This window comes from Taudactylus pleione, unplaced genomic scaffold (genome assembly GCF_031769625.1).
Source record: "Taudactylus pleione unplaced genomic scaffold, aTauple2 ptg000154l, whole genome shotgun sequence".
Classification (NCBI taxonomy): Eukaryota; Metazoa; Chordata; class Amphibia; order Anura; family Myobatrachidae; genus Taudactylus; species Taudactylus pleione.
The window spans coordinates 1,217,858-1,235,399 of NW_028284556.1; the positions used below are offsets into that span (position 1 = coordinate 1,217,858).

The 17,542-nt window shown below is 43.5% G+C and overlaps 1 protein-coding gene across 1 annotated transcript in view; it reads left to right on the forward strand.

Annotated features, from left to right (window-relative positions):
- The window catches only part of THBS2 (thrombospondin 2), a 105,598-nt gene that overhangs the window by 73,956 nt on the left and 14,100 nt on the right, over positions 1-17,542 (forward strand). Inside the window, exons 15-17 of the mRNA XM_088474333.1 lie at positions 818-977; positions 7,099-7,217; positions 10,048-10,282. Coding sequence (XP_088330459.1) covers positions 818-977; positions 7,099-7,217; positions 10,048-10,282 — 514 coding nt within the window. The remainder of the gene's footprint in view (positions 1-817; positions 978-7,098; positions 7,218-10,047; positions 10,283-17,542) is intronic.

Sequence of the window (17,542 nt, forward strand, 5' to 3'; positions counted from 1 at the left end):
GTTTCCATGTTTTTCTTTAGTTCCACTTGAATTGAAAAAAATGTATTTACAGGTAGAGAACTTCAGCATCAGATCAGAACTGTCTGGCTTTTACTGTTACTTTTATATGTTCCCAGGTCTGCATGGCTATTTATGAAGTCTGGGTAATCATCTTGTGGCATTAGAAAGTTTACAGGTCCACTTAGGGAGATATCCCAAACTTTCAGTATACTGTATGTCACACACTGCTTGTAGGAACACATACGAAGGTTGTACAGTGAAAAGAGTGGAAAAGTGGACTAGTGGAGATGTTAGCCGTAACAACCAATCATCTTTGAGGACACATTTGTCAAGTACATTCTATATGATAGGCAGATACTGATTGGTTGCTATGGGCTACTCTCCACTGGTCCTCATATCCAATCTTTTCACTGCTTGATAAATCAACTCCTTGGTTGTACAGTTGGCATCATGTTTAGAGTAATTTTAGTGGTTAAGTATTTTTAACTATTTAAATTCAATAGATTAATATTCAGAGAAATGTAGGTTAGAAAAGAGAAGGAAAAGTAAGGTTGAAGTTAAAGAACAGAGTCCAGGAGATTACATCACATGTGTAATATAATATTATGTAGCATTAACATACAATACTATTATATTTTCTCAGGATGATGGGTTTGGGACGTGCAGTCAGGGTAGGCTGATCTTCTCCTTTCGTATTCCCTCCCCTATCATACTCCCTGTCATGCTCCAGAGATTTGATATAAAAACTGTGTTTTATACAGCCGTTTACCTCATCGCATGTCACTGGGTTTAATACAATTTGATTTTTGTTTTGCAGGATAATTGCCCTCTGCTTTATAACCCACGCCAATTTGACTATGACAAGGATGAAGTAGGAGACCGATGTGACAACTGCCCCTATGTACACAATCCTGCTCAGATTGACACTGATAATAATGGAGAAGGAGATGCTTGTTCTGTGGATATTGATGGTGACGGTATGTACTAAAGTTTTTTTATTATTTAAATGATATGTGAAGATACATTGTGCATGTTTTACAACACATACATTCCTGTTTTATTTACATTTCATAGATAATACTGAGGTTTTTTTACACGTCAGTAAATTTATATCTGACTTTTTTATATACGGATTTTTTCAATAAACACAGTAGATAAACAAATTAAGGCAAGCTTAAGCATTTAGGTGCCCGAGTTGCCAGGTGAAATTGCACCCTTCTATTTCCTTACACACATAAGATTAGATTTACGAAGCAGCGAATTTGCATGGTCGGTTTATTGGCAGGTTTGGCCTGCAAAATTAAAGTGGCAATAATATTAAGTGCAAAGCACATTGCATTTTAAGCTTAATATTATTGTAGTCTTAAATTTCCAGGTCAAACTGGCTGAGAAACAGCTTGTGAATCTAGGGCCCGATTCAGACCCTCTCGCTAGATGCGTTCGCATGCAGCCGTCTGCTGCCAAAATATGCAAATCCGTCAATTGCACGGCAAGACATTAGCACGCCCACTATGTCTTGTGTGTGATAGCAGTGTGTATATAGACTCCCACCAGCCTGTCATAAGACGCCCCCTTTCCCTTCGTAATACACATCATCTCCAGGAAGTGTATGCAACAATCGGTATTATCGAGTAACATCGGACCCATTAGCACCACTTGTGGCTGACTATACCCTACCGCAAGCACTCCAAGTGCTTCAGTGTGTAATTCAGCCATGTCACGTGTATTATGGTGCTGCGTATTAATTAGGGATGTGCAGGCTCGGATAGGTTTGAATTTTTCCGCCAAGCTCGGATTTTCCCGCCAAGAAACGTCATCTTTCATGGACAAACATCATCATTCCTGGACAAAAGTCCATGAAAGATGATATTTGTCCATGAAAGATGACGTTTCTTGGCGGGAAAATCCGAACTTGGCGGAAAAATTCAAACCTATCCGAGCCTGCACATCCCTAATTAATACGCAGCACCATAATACACGTGACATGGCTGAATTACACACTGAAGCACTTGGAGTGCTTGCGGTAGGGTATAGTGAGACCCGATTTTTGCCATGAAAATCCGAACTTGGCGGGAAAATTCAAACCTATCCGAGCCTCCACATCCCTAGTTTTAATTATGAACACCTCTAAAATGGCGTTAAGATGCACAGACACGCCTGCGTTCCCCCCACCACTCCCCGTTTCCACCGACCAACCCGTCACCACTAGGGATGAGCGGGTTCGGTTCCCTGAGAACCGAACCCACCCGAACTTCGGGGATCCGGGGCGATCCGAGCCCAAGCTCGGATCTCCCTGTCTGCCCCGGATCCCTCTCCCGAGGCAAAACCTCGAGATCTGCTGTCGGATCTCGAGGTTTTGCCTCGAGCGGCCATTTAAAAAAAAATGCCTTTGCCTTTAATGGGCAAAGTGCTGATTGGCTGACAGAGCCGTCTGTCACGGCTCTCAGCCAATCAGCATTATGGTGCTCATTTGCATGTAGCACGGACTCGTGAGATCCGTGCTACATGCATCTGTGTGATTGACAGTGACACAGAGCACAGATGGGTCAGTGAGACCCGTCTGTGCTGCTGTGTATTTCAATGACACAGATGCACGCACGGACCAGGAGATCCGTGCTACTTGCATCTGTGTCATTGACACAGAGCACTAACGGGTCCGTGAGACCCGTCTGTGCTGCTGTGGTAAATAAAAAAAAAAAAACCTGTGTAAAAAGAGAAAAAAATGGCGTCCTCCCCCCCAAAAAAAGAGCAACCAGCCCCGGGCATTAGTGACCCAGTGCTGGGTGTGCTTAAATACAGGGGACAAACGACATAGGGGTCCCCTGTACTTAAACACAACCAGCACCGGGCTAGTCAGAACCAGAGCTGGTTGCCAAAATACGGGGGACAAACGACGTAGGGGTCCCCCGTATTCTGCGCAACCAGCTCTGGGCTCTGATCCGGTCCTGGTTCTGGAAATACAGGGGAAAAAAATGAGTAGGGTTCCCCTGTATGTTCCAGAACCAGCACTGGACTTTTTCTAGCGGGGGGCTGATGCCACAGCCAGGGGAGCCCTTTCACCGGGCCCCCCAGCCGCAGCATCAGCCCTGACCGCTAGTCAGCCCAGGCCGGGGATCCCTGGAGAGCTGGGGACCCCCCCAATAAAGGGGTCACCCTCTCCAGGGCACCCCAGGCCCAGGCTGATAGCCCGGGGCTATCCCCGGCACCCCTGGTAGCGGTGGGTGGCGGGTTGATTGTGTGGTGTGGTGTAAATAAAGAATATCAAACATTGTCTTTACAAGTAGAACTGCAAGTCCCAGCAAGCCTGCCCCGCATGCTGGTACTTGGAGAACCACAAGTACCAGCATGCAGGGCATTAAGGGCCCACTAGTACCTGTAGTTCACCTGTAAAAAAATGTTTAAAAAAAACACAGGACACACACACCGTGACAGTATAAGTTTATTAAACATACATACACACACACACACACACATGTACACATACTCACCTATGTAACCCTGTAGCATCGGTCCACTTGTCCGGTAAAGTATCCATAGGGGACCTGTGAAAAAAAACATACTCACCATCTCCTATGCGAGGTTCTGTCCTCTTCGTTCCAAAGTAGGCATCCCCGGACTTTGCAAAAAAAAAAAAACGAAAACGCGATCCACGAACTTAGTACCGTTCTATAGAACGGTACTTCCCGAATGAGAGCTTAGCGGCGGGGTATCACCATGGAAACCCCGCTGCTAAGCGTTCATTGGCTGAGAGAGGCCATCTCCCGTCTCTCTCAGCCAATGAACGGCTCCCTCCATTGTAGTCAATGCTGGGAGCCGCAAGGTTATTAAAGTTTACCCTGCGGTTCCCACCATTGACTACAATGGAGGGAGCCGTTCATTGGCTGAGAGACGGGAGATGACCTCTCTCAGCCAATGAACGCTTAGCAGCGGGGTTTCCATGGTGATACCCCGCCGCTAAGCTCTCATTCGGGAAGTACCGTTCTATAGAACGGTACTAAGTTCGTGGATCGCGTTTTCGTTTTTTTTTTTTGCCAAGTCCGGGGATGCCTACTTTGGAACGAAGAGGACAGAACCTCGCATAGGAGATGGTGAGTATGTTTTTTTTCACAGGTCCCCTAGGGATACTTTACCGGACAAGTGGACCGATGCTACAGGTTACATAGGTGAGTATGTGTACATGTGTGTGTGTGTATGTATGTTTAATAAACTTATACTGTCACGGTGTGTGTGTCCTGTGTTTTTTTAAACATTTTTTTTACAGGTGAACTACAGGTACTAGTGGGCCCTTAATGCCCTGCATGCTGGTACTTGTGGTTCTCCAAGTACCAGCATGCGGGGCAGGCTAGCTGGGACTTGCAGTTCTACTTGTAAAGACAATGTTTGATATTCTTTATTTACACCACACCACACAATCAACCCGCCACCCACCGCCACCAGGGGTGGCGGGGATAGCCCCGGGCTATCAGCCTGGGCCTGGGGTGCCCTGGAGAGGGTGACCCCTTTATTGGGGGGGTCCCCAGCTCTCCAGGGATCCCCGGCCTGGGCTGACTAGCGGTCAGGGTTGATGCTGCGGCTGGGGGGCCCGGTGAAAGGGCTCCCCTGGCTGTGGCATCAGCCCCCCGCTAGAAAAAGTCCAGTGCTGGTTCTGGAACATACAGGGGAACCCTACTCATTTTTTGTCCCCTATATTTCCAGAACCAGGACCGGATCAGAGCCCAGAGCTGGTTGCGCAGAATACAGGGGACCCCTACGTCGTTTGTCCCCCGTATTTTGGCAACCAGCGCTGGTTCTGACTAGCCCGGTGCTGGTTGTGCTTAAGTACAGGGGACCCCTACGTCGTTTGTCCCCTGTATTTAAGCACACCCAGCACTGGGTTACTAATGCCCGGGGCTGGTTGCTCTTTTTTGGGGGGGTGCACGCCATTTTTTTCTTTTTTTACACAGGTTTTTTTTTTTTTTTTTACCACAGCAGCACAGACGGGTCTCACGGACCTGTCATTGCTCTGTGCCAATCACACAGATGCATGTAGCACGGATCTCCCGGGTTCGTGCTACATGCAAATGGGCACCATAACGCTGATTGGCTTCCTGTCTGCCACTGCAGTGCCACTCCTAGATGGGCCACGTGTTTGTGCCGCCCCCTTGTGTCGCTTAGCATAGTCATCCAGCTTCCTCGGTACAACCTTTTGGCCTAAAAACAATATTGTGAGGTGTGAGGTGTTCAGAATAGAGTGGAAATGAGTGGAAATTAATGTTATTGGGGTTATTAATAGCGTAGGAACAAAAAAAGGCCCATTTATGTGATTTTAGCGGGTTTTTTTTATTTTTTAAGAAAAAATCCAGATCCAAAACACAAAACCCAGAACCCAAAACACGGAAGGGTGGTTTTGGCAAAACCAATCCAGATCCAAAACACGAAGAAAGATCCAGATCCAAAACCAAAACACAAAACACGAAAAGTGTCCGGTGCACACCCCTAGTCACCACCCACAAACGGCTCGTCCGGTCATTCATTCTAGCGAGGCGGCTATGTGCTGCATGCGAATGCTTCCCGATCGCATGGACTAGTTCACTCACGCGCACTGCGTCTTATACGCATTGGCACATTGCCAACACTGGCAGGCTACGTGTGAACGCAGCCTAGCGAGGGGGTCTGAATCAAGCCCCTAGTTCCCAGTGGCTAATTATGAGTTGTATTCAAAAGATTACTTTTTACATATACACAAATATGTATCAGCACACATACATTTGCATGTGTATAGTTTGTGTAAGATGCATTTCATGATATATGTCAATTCAAAATTATGCTCCGAACAAAGTTGCTAGATGCATCATTTTTAGAGTTGCATAATGTATGCTTTAAAAGTTATATAATAGCCCAAATCCATATGTATATCAGTTGCCTAGCTATAGTGCATAGTTTTTAACTTTTAACATCTCATTTCTCCTGTTGTCCTTCACTGCAAGCATATGAACTCCCACGATCTATGGGCTCGATTCAGACCCGCTCCTAGATGCGTATGCAAATTCGACTAAGTGACAGCAAGGCAGGCGATCGCACGGCAGGGCATAAGCACGCCCACTATGTCTTGGTGTGCGATCGCTCTGTGTATGCAGATGCCCACCAGCCTGTCTTAAGGCGCCCACTTGCGCACGTCATCTCCAGGATGTGTATGCAACCATCAGTACCATTGGAAGCGAACGCAGCGCTTGTGGTTGACCATACCCTACCGCAAGCACTGCGAGCACTTCAGTGTAAAATTCAGCCAAGTGACATGTACTATGACGCTTCACCCCCCCATTTTCATAGACCAACCCCTGTCACCACCCACAAATGGCTTCTCCTGTCACTCACTCAGCTGGGCAGTCTATGCGCTGGTTCGTGCACACGCACTGCGATGTGTACGCATGCGCACAATGAAAACATCGGCAGTCTGCGTGTGAACGCTTCTTAGCGAGTGGGTCTGAAATTAATCAGGTCCTATGTCTCAAATCACAAGGGAATACTAGTTTCAGCTACGTGTAGCAGAAAATTCCATCAAAGGAAAAATGGAAGTGTATATATCAACCAATCAGATTGTAGCTATTATTTTCTAGAATGGGGAAATTATAGTTAGAATCTGATTGGTTGCTATTCTGATACTGTAATAGACATTGGAAGCAAGTTTTTTTTCAATGAAGTTCTGAGATTTTGCTAACACACAAAATAATTAGTTCCATCCCATATTTTTGCTAATATAATTTGTTGCACACATTGTTGTGTACCGTAATCAATGGAAAACTACATTAACACTTGATGTTACAGGAAGTGTTCATTTTCATCCCTGGGCAATGTCAAATCCCAAAGGACCTGCTGGTCTAGTATTCTAGAACAGAAACTAATGTATAATCAAACTCTTTGTTCAATATCTACCCATAGTACTGACATTTCCCCATGTGGTGAATATTTACAATATGTAAAAGCTGTAATAAAAATGACTTCTGCTTGCCAGAAATAGGAAGATAATTCATAGATTACTTAAAAAAAACATTATATCCGTGAGTATCATATAACAGAATTTTGCTGACTTAAATAATATTATCTATACTTTTTTTTCAGACATCTTAAATGAGTTGGATAACTGTCCATATGTGTACAATACTGACCAAGCGGATACAGATAAAGATGGAGTGGGCGATCAGTGCGATAACTGTCCTTTGATGCATAACCCTGACCAGGTATGTAATAAGTACATAAGCTGCCAAATATTAAAAGAAGGGCTTTTATTCCTCAGATTGTTTGTGGTATTAAAATTGTGATACTAGCAATGTTGCTCTAAGGCTAATTAATATAGTATGACAATCTGCTGGCTCCAGAGCAAAGTATGGAAATTTAGTTTTATTCCAGACATTAGCTGTGGAATGTAGAATTACTCAGAACTGTACCTCCAGGCTGAATAGCTGAAAATAGTGAAAGTCAATGGCATTCATTCATACCCAGAGGCCTTTGTTTAAGCACGACAGTTCAATGTGAAATTCAGAGCCCCACATTTCTCTTTCTGAATGCCTGACATACAAACTCAGTCTAGTGAAAAACACAAATAGCCATTGTGCTTTGGAAATCTGTTTTTGGTAAGTGAAAATGCAGTTGGGGTGCAATAGATGAAAAATTAGAATTTGTTCCGTGGTGGTGTGCCACGTAATTTGTGTCACGTATACAACTATATATAAGCAGCATAAAGAGAGCACACCAAAAAATGTCTATTGTGAATGCTATAACTTTTGTGCAAAACATCCCTCATGCAAGGTAGTACTCTTGACTTGCACTACAAGGAGGAATCTACAAAATGTTATTATTAAGATGGGTAATTTCAGCAAAGTGTTATGTTAGTACAGTATAAGTGACTAATGTACAGTAAAAATTCAAAAAGTGGAATTTTTTAAAATGTTATGAAGGTTATGGCACATTTATCAGATAATAGTAATATGCAAAATGGATTTTAGTGTAGTTTAGTTATTTCTGAGTATTTTCAAGATGAGATGGTGTTGGTGGTTCAGGCTCAAGTTTGGTTATTGAACAATGGCCCTGATTCAGAGCCGGACGCTCTGACAGAGCGCTCTCTATGAATCAGGGCCGTCCCTCCTTTTTGGAGCGGCCTCCTGGCCGCTCGCATAGCTGTGGGTGACCACCCACAGCTATAGCGAGCGGCCAAAATGATGGTCGCGATGGTCAAGACCATCGCATCCATAGGGCTTGTGACGAGACCCTTGCGGTAGGGTCTCGTCTGCCGCAAGCCCTGGAGTGCTTTTGGCTCTATCAGAGCCAAAAGCACTCCCACTGACATCACTAGTGATGTCAGTGGGGCCGGCCCCACATGGTAGGCGTTCCCATGGGAACACCTCCGTCTGGGCAGCCATGCCCCCGGCACGCCCACCAAAGGGGGCGTGCTGTCAATCACCATGGACAGCACGTCCCCTTTGGTGCGAGACCCATAACGATGGCTTGGCCGTCGTTATTCGGGTCTCGCGCATGCGCATGATGGAGCCGCCTACGTCGTGCGCATGCGCACTTGGGCAACATCGACCCGCTTGCGGGCGCTCGGCGCTCGCGAGCGGGTCTGAATTAGGCCCACTGTCTGGTTTGGGGTATCTGTAAAATCAGAAGCCTCTTTTAATTTATTTATTTATTTATTACCAGTTTTTATATAGCGCACACATATTCTGCAGCGCTTTAATCACACACTGCTGTTAAACTATTAAGCTGGGTATACACCAGAAAAATTTATCTGCAGATCAACTGATCAGCAGATATATCAGCAGATAATGGTTGTTCATACACACTTAGCAACCAACACTGCCATCTGGCCGGGGGACCCCCTGGCCAGGGGACGTGTCGCTACCCCTTCCCTGGCGGCCTCTGCAGCATGACCGCCTGTACACACAGCACGATGAGCAGATATACAGTATCTGCAATTGGCTGTGCTGCACAGCCGACGCAATATGTCTGTGGCAAGTATGACGTACGCATTAGGCAGTGCCGGATTAAGGCTTGTGGGGGGCCCAGGACAACTAAGTTGTGGGGGCCCCATCAAAAAATTGACACAGCCTCACGCTTTAACTACTATGCCCCTTACATTGTCTCTGGTCTCTCCACTGACCGGCAAGGTCACAGCATACTACATCATGTCTGCAACACTGCTGGGAACCGAGTGCCAGCAGCGTAGCTAGTATGATCTAGTACACTGTCAGGGGAAAATGCAGGATTTTGAGTGGGGAGTCAGCGAGAGAGAAGGAGGGAGAGAGGGGGAGAGATGAGGAGGGAGCCAGAAAGAGAGGGTAGAGAGAGGGAGGGAGTGAGACATAGGCCCCCATTTATTAATGATTGCAATTGCAATGCAATCAGGGCATGATATTACTACCCATGCATTGAAATATGCAATCATAAAACTCTCCCTGGCAGCTCAGCACACGATCTCCACACGATCTGCACACAATTTGGTGTCCAATCTTCAAACAATCTCTCCTGCAGTCAGACTTTCACAGTGCATCGCCTCCTAGATTGTCAGATCTGCCCTACTGCACGGCAGATCTGAAGATGCGATTTGCGACCAGCGGGGACGCGCATCGCATCGTGATCGTGAGTGGGGACTCACGATTTACTCACGATTTGGCCATATTTTACACGAACTGTCATTCCAATGTGTTGGAATCAGCCAGATCTGGTAAAATATCGCTATGTGTGTGGCCAGTATTAATAAATAAATGCACTATACCTGTATGTACTCTCAGCATGGAATTAGCTGGCCATGCAATCACATTGAGTCATTTTATGAGAATAATCTGAAACTGTGCCTCACATTTTAAATATAAAAAGTCTATGGTTCCCTAGAGCTACAAATACTAATATTATAATATTTTTCATAATTTAAAAAAAATACACACATCAACACTTGTAAACCTGTATAAATGTTTTCTCTGCAATTCTCCAAGTGGCTGTGACATTTCACACCATTTCATTGCTATGTACACAACTGAGATTCTCTCCTCTGTTATGGCTGTTTGCATTCAGACTGATGTGGATAATGACCTTGTCGGAGACCAGTGTGATAGCAATGAAGACATTGATGAAGACGGCTACCAGAACAATTTGGACAACTGTCCTTACATACCTAATGCAAACCAAGCTGATCATGATAATGATGGGAGAGGGGATGCCTGTGATTCAGATGATGACAATGACGGTGTGCCTGATGATAGAGACAACTGTCGACTCACCTATAATCCTGACCAAAAGGACTCAAATGGTAAGATGTTACAGTACATCCTATTCTGTTTATATAATCTACACCTAGCATGTTTAGAAGAAAATACTGTAAGGTGTTCCATCAATAAAGTTCTAACTAAAACTCACAATTGAATGTGTCATAATTTATGTTCCTTCTATTCTTAGCATTTAAGGGAACTATACTCTTTACATTTCCATTTATAATCTGCAGATTATTATTGACTAATTTTTTAACAGTCAATACATATTTCCAGATCTATCACCTTAGAGAGAACAGTAGTCATACTGCACGTAGTTGTATTCAAATACGTCATGTAACTTTGACTGTTAGGTATATACACTGTCTATCGTGCATCATGCATCTGTCAAGTCTGTCCTGCTATTCGCCACCTCACAGTGGCAAATAGTAACTCCATCAAATTCCGAAAATTCATAATTTTCGGAATTTGATGAATACCATAATTTCCATATCTCCATACTAATGTATGGGGAGTGTGGAAATTAATGCAGGGGAGCTTAGCAAGGATATATCAGTGATATCTCCTGTGGTAAGTGGCTTCATGAATACTAAAATAACGTTATTTAAGGAAAATGTCCTTAAAAACTTTATTTTAGTGTTGATGAATAGGCCCCTGTGTGTAGTTGTCTGGTCTAAAGAAGCCTTCATTTTTCATCTTAACCTCAAGAATATAATCAAATTGCTTCCAGTTTTGCATAGGACACTCATATGTATGACTTTTCCCATCACAGTTCTAATTTTAACCTACAAATCTAGAATACTAGGCCGTTTATTCACTTACATTATAAAATAATTAAATTAATTAAAGGGGTCACAGTGTTTTTGCAGTCCCTGACTCCCAAAAGGAAGCATATAATGGCTTTTTTGGACAAATCATATCACATGCATACTCCATATTTTTGGTAAAAAAATGTCATAGCTCTAAGCGCAGGTAGATCTTTTTAAAACATACTTGCTTGATTCAAACTGAAAAAATAGACTTAAATATACAGTACGTTGATGCGTTTGCTCTAAGTAAAACTGTTTTCCTCATGCCCAACTACGACATACATGAAACTTACTGTTCCTAGAAGGTAATGCACTTTACATGTCTCCCAACTGTTCCAATTTTGGCAGGTCAATTTTGATATTATGTGACCTAATGGCCATCCTGTGACTGGTACAATTATCCAGATTTGTGTGGAGTTGGAGGCAGTGGTGGCTCCAGAGGAGGGGCTGCAGCGCAGTCCAAAATTCAAATAGGGGAGCCACACCAACTGTCATTTCAAATGCTGCCAAGCATAGATGGCTGGGACTCATTGGCAGTTGGTGTGGCTCCCCTATTTGAATTTTGGACTGCACTGCAGCCCCACCCTGGAGCCACCACTGGTTGGAGGTATGTCACTGCTGCACACCATGGATGGTTTTGCTTCTACAGTTTTTTGTGAAAAATATGCCTGCCGGGAGTGTGGCAATGTTGGGAGGTATTCATTTATTTCTGTATTTTGAACATGTCTCAGTTTCCCAGACAAAGTAATGTTTAAGCATGTCTTACCTTTTCTCATATTTCCAAACCTTTGTTAACTCTTTTACTGTCAAGGCTCTGTGTAACATTTGCACCTCAAAAGGCCCACACATTTTTTGTTTTTCTCGATAGGATGGGTTTTTATGTTAGTTTATATTTTTTAGATTTTTTGTAGCTTGTATTAAGATGCAATATCATAGATTTGTTGCATACCTGTAAACACATACATTACCACTAGAGGTGCTGCAGAAGAAAGTCTTACTAGACTGAGTTTTTTCACTCTAGTGTTGACATTGTAGAGTTGACATTGTGAATGTCGACATGGTAACTGTCTACAGTGTTACCGGATACTATGAAGGTGAAATGTGTGTACACTACAGTACCTGCAATGTGCTATAGTCTATGTATATAGCGCTATATTGTGCAGCTCCTTACAAACAGTACATAATGGGAGTAATGTGTAATGGAAAGACAATAGGATATGTATAAAGGGATAGAAAAGAGCTTTGTGTACTGTACCTACATCCTGTTCTATGTGAGTTCTCACACCAATAGAAAACCCTGTAAAAACTATGAATGATATTACAAGCATTTTGTGCAGTGAACATGGGTGCTGGGTGCCTGAATCATTGTAGATATTATATTGTAATGAATATCTTGATGAATATGAAATAAGAGAGAATATTGATTTGAGGGTTATATATTTCTTGTTAGATGAAAAGGTGCATTTTAATTCTTAGAGCCGTATTCAATTTTAGCCGAGCCTCGATACTTTTTCGCGGCCCGGACTTTTCGCCTGCTTCGCCGGTTTTGCAGGCGCAAAAGTACCGCGCATGTGCCCGCTTATTCCAGTATTCAAGTTGAAAGTACGCAAAAACGGGACCCAGCGAAACTTTAACAGGCGAAAAGTACTGTCAGAAATGGGGAATTCAGCCTGACACCCCCCAAAAGATGCTCTGACATGGGGGTTAGGTATGGTACCCCCCTATTTGGCTTGCTGAAGGTATTTGGTGTTATTAAACGGGCTCAATAGCTGCTAAATAGCGTTTTTCTATACGTGGTGCAGAATAGTATTGTGGAGTATTTTTTCCAGAAAATAACTTATCCCTGCAAATTTGGGGTACTTGAAAATGGGGGTCAGCATATTTAAAAGTTGCAGTTGAAACAATCGTGAAAAACCCACCTGCCGCAAGCACCTGCAATCAAAAAAACACTTGGGGCATACTTGGGGACCCCCCCCAGAGTCAAGTTCGCTACTTTTTAACTTTGTACCCCTTTTTTTTTTTTGCCCCCTTTTTCAAAGACATTTTTTGGGGTGTCCTTAAGTATTTTTTACATTTTTTTTTTACACAGTTTACCTTTGGGGGACTGTCTGAAGGCTGCAGGGGGGTTCCCGCAACATTGCACCCCAAAACCCTAATTCTGCACTTTTTTCCGCCTGCTATTCATAGGCAAAACTTTTTCGCCTGGTACATTGCATTGACTTTTCGCCTAGGTGGAAAGTCTTTCAAATTGAAAACAGGGTAATAGCAAAACAGGCGAAAATGACGTCATCTGCGAAAAAGTATCGCGGATCCAGACTTTTCGCCTCAAATTGAATACAGGCCTTAGTCTATCTTACATAAGTACTGCATAGGAAGGGGGATGTATCTGTAATGGGTGCAATGTGTGTGGGGGCACCCAACGCACACCCTGCACCCTTCCCTTTTTATACTTACCCCTCCAAAGTCCCACGTCGCTGGAGTAGCGCTACACAAAATGCCTGGAAACTGCCCAATCGGCCCATTTTTTCTGGTGTTTTGCGCATGCGCAGTAGGGAAATCGCGCTGCAGACTAGTGCCCAAAGTCTACTGCTGTCAGTTCGCTTAATACGCCTCTGGTGTTATGCAATTTGTCCTAACCAGGAGAAATGTCATATATGTGGATTAGCTGCCCAGTTTTAAGAACGTTCTTGGAAGACGTTCTTATAGTACATCTGACTTTTTATATTTGGATGACCTTTCTTTTAAAGAACAATCATTCATATTATATAATGTATGCAACTAAATGCATAATACCCCAAAATGTCAAAAACTCTTATTTGCAGATATATGAACAGTAAATCTATATGAACATAGAAGAATATTAGAATATCCTTTTTTGAAATTCAGACAAATGAGGTACAGCCAATTAGTGAGCTAATATGTTGGGGCCTGCTTCAGATCCGCACACAATCCTGATGGTTATGCAGATTGAGCGATCAGAGGATTCACTGTCAAAGTGAGTGACAGGTTGTCAGCATTTGGGGGAGGTAACGAGGGTGGTTAGAAAAACACAGGTTTATGGACGTCCATAAATCAGCAGCTGCGTTCTTGCTTGCAGCGGGAGAGCCCTCTGCGTGTCTGGAGACCTGCTATGTCTGCAACACCTTAGACTTACTCAGAAGGCTAATGGCTGCCGAATCCGTGAGAGATCGCAGCTGTGATAACATTTGTATCCAGGTCTGAATCAGGTACTTGTGCCGACGAAAGGTGATGTTGTCTGTAGCAGCTAATCAGATAACTTACTAACCTTTGTTAGAAAATTTACAGAATCCAATCAGTTGCTATATAAATCGCCACCATTTTCCTTTGCAGTAGTTTTAATAAATATCCTTTATTGCATTATCTGTTACACAGCAGCTTATTAGAGATGGGAGGTGCCACAGCCAACCTCTCATACTTTTCTTTGGTTGCAAACTATACACACTGAGCACATATGACAAGCTCACCAAACAGGCTTGCCGCTGGCAATCAACTGCACAAGCCAGGGTGCTGTTGGCCAGGATTGTCTTGGCTTAGCACCTAGATATTGCTAAAAACTGCATATATAAAACCATAATAATCAGTCAGGCATTTGCTTATATTGACTTAGTGGAGCACAAACTTTTTTGAGCGGAAACTCCAAGGGGTATATTTACTAAAGTGCAGGTATTTAGAAATGGAGATTCTAGCTATTATATTCTAGAAGGTGCTAAATAAATGTTAAGAGGGCAACATCTCAATTTCTAAATACCTGCACTTTAGTAAATATACCCCTTGGGCCCAACACAAAATAGTTGGTTACCAATAGAATGCATTACATATGTAACAATCAGGGAACCCATATACAGATTCCGGGGCCCCACTTGTTGCTCTTCTTTACCAAAATTTCACTTTTGTAAAATCTTAGTAAATAAATAACAATCATTAAACAGTGTCAAAATAAATTATTTATTTTCTATTATAACAATACATTATTAGTTTAACCACTTGCCTGGCATGGTCGTATTTTTCCAACCACATTATCTGATCTGGTTGCAATATTTTGACCAGTCCGATAAATAGGGAGGGCGGCTGCAGGAAGAGAATCTTTCCGAAGCTGCTGCTCTCAGGGGAACCTTCCGGTCCCTCTGCTTGCCTGCACTCTCCCCCAGTGTCTGCTGTGCTGCCAGTCACTGCTGATCCGCTGGGAAAATAGTAAAATTAACCCCCGCAAGCCCTCTAAAATGTACCTAGTGCCCGAAGCCACTGTGAAAATGGAAGTTGCGATGGTCGCGATGTTCCAATGGTGGTGATCCAGTGTTTGAAAACTCAATTTTTTACAAATATTTTAAAAAATATATCTTTTTTAATGAAATAATTTTAGAAAAGTTGAAATACATGTTCTTCACCTAATTCCCTCATAAAAAACAACAATAATTTCTGAGCGGTTTTTAGAAAAAAAATTGTCTGTTAAACGGTTAAAATTGTATTCATATTTTTTAACACTTGTAACTTGCATTTATTGAAATATAATTTTTAATTATTGGTGTTAATAATGTCATGGAACGTATTAAAATATCAGTGCATGATACATTTTTATGGCATCTCAGGATGATACCACAGTGGAGAGATTACCGTATGAATGCAGGAAAAACAATCAGACATTTACATTCATTTTCTAAGCTGTACTAGAAAAGTGAGCATTAAAATCTGATTTGGGGGGTAAAAACATCTGTGCATCACATTTCATAAATGGCCCTTGGTTGCCCATAAAAAAAAGATACTATGACATTCAAATATGTTGATTGCATGTCTGTTTAAACCATTGGTTTGTGTAGGGACACTCAGCTGTCTAACACCTGAAAATCATTTATGTGTGAATTAGTTTTGTGTTTTTATTGACAATGGTTGTCAGGATTTTTTCCCCCTGTAACTGCTAACGCATATTAGAGCTGATTCTGAGTCTCACCCTGCTGCATCTTTTGCCATAGTTGCATTTGCGACTTTATGCTTATGCTAGTATAAGCCCTTCCATTGGTGTACTTCCATGTGCCTGGAAAACGTAACTGCAGTTTAATTGATTGTAAATGCCGAGATGTAGGTTCAATTCCTGTTGTCCGGATGCCAGCGTTTAAAATGCTGGCACCGGAATCTCAACACCAGTCAGAATCCCGACACCAGCATCCCGAAAGTACGTATTTGGGTTAGGGGGAGAGTTAGGGCTATTCACTAGGGGGAGGGTTAGGCTCTAGGGGGAGATTTAGGGCTAGGTTGTGGGGAGGAAGGGTCAAGGTTAGGCTGCGGGGGGGTAGGGTTAGGGTTAAGCTGAAGGGGAGTGGAAGATTAGGTTTAGACTGCGGATAGTGAGGGTTAGGGGTGGGGTTAGTATACTTACCCACTGGTGTTGGTATTCTAAACCTGTCAGGATGCCGATGTCGGGATTCTGACCGCCGGGATCCTGAGGGCTGGCATCCCGTACCCAACCCTCACTGACGACAGAATAAAATGTGCTTTGGACAGTTATTACACCAATGTATGCCAGTGGCGTCCGAAGAAAAAAATCCTGGATAAAGTAGCACATATTATAGGCTAACGCCATCTTCAGGTGTTGTTAGCTACAGAGGCAAAGCTCAGGAATGCGTTGCATATCTGAGTTTGGTAGATCCGACTTCATAGCAGCCCCTATAGAAATCTATGGGGGGGCTGTATTGTGGTCAGAGATGGAGGAACCGTTGAAGATATCAGAGATATCTACTATGACCCCTCCAATATTTGCCCACCCCCCCCAAAAAAAAAAAAAAAAAAAAAAAACACCTGCAAATTTTGTTTACAAATTATGCCCCTAACTTTGGGCTGATTCGGAGATGGACACAATGCCGATGTTTACACAGTTGAGCGAATGTCGCCTATCTGCGCATGTGTCTGAGTCACACTGTGCATGCATCAAGTTTCGTTATAGATATTGCTTGCAGTGTGGATTTATATGCAAAGCGATTGACAGGCAGAGACTGTTTGTGGGCGGAAAGCCGGCAACGAGGGGTGGCAACTCAAAGGCAGGCGTGTCGCAACCTGGTTTTCAGGGCGTGTCTCAGCCTAATACTGCTATCTCATATTCAGTAAAAATGGCTCCGGCATCTCAGTTCCGTGGTCATTCTGTACAACCATAGAGTTACTCAGAAGGGCAATTATAGTCTGATCTGCGACCAATGCTGCTTCTTTGTACGCAGTCGCTTGGATTTGTGAAGCCACCAGAGGTGACACCGGTTCTGGTGACACCTGATGCGCGCTCCTTCACGCAGCGGAGCCGAGCGCGCCCAAAAAGTGGGTCTGGCCTAACATAAAGGGGGCATGGCCTTGCGGGAAATCCCACTTGTATCACTCTGGATGCATCTCCAACATCCAACATCTCCAACATCCCTGGAGATGCTGGGCTGCCCGCTGAGACTAGTGCCTGCACGGTCAGCTTCTCCTCTGTGACAGGAGCCGGGTGCTACA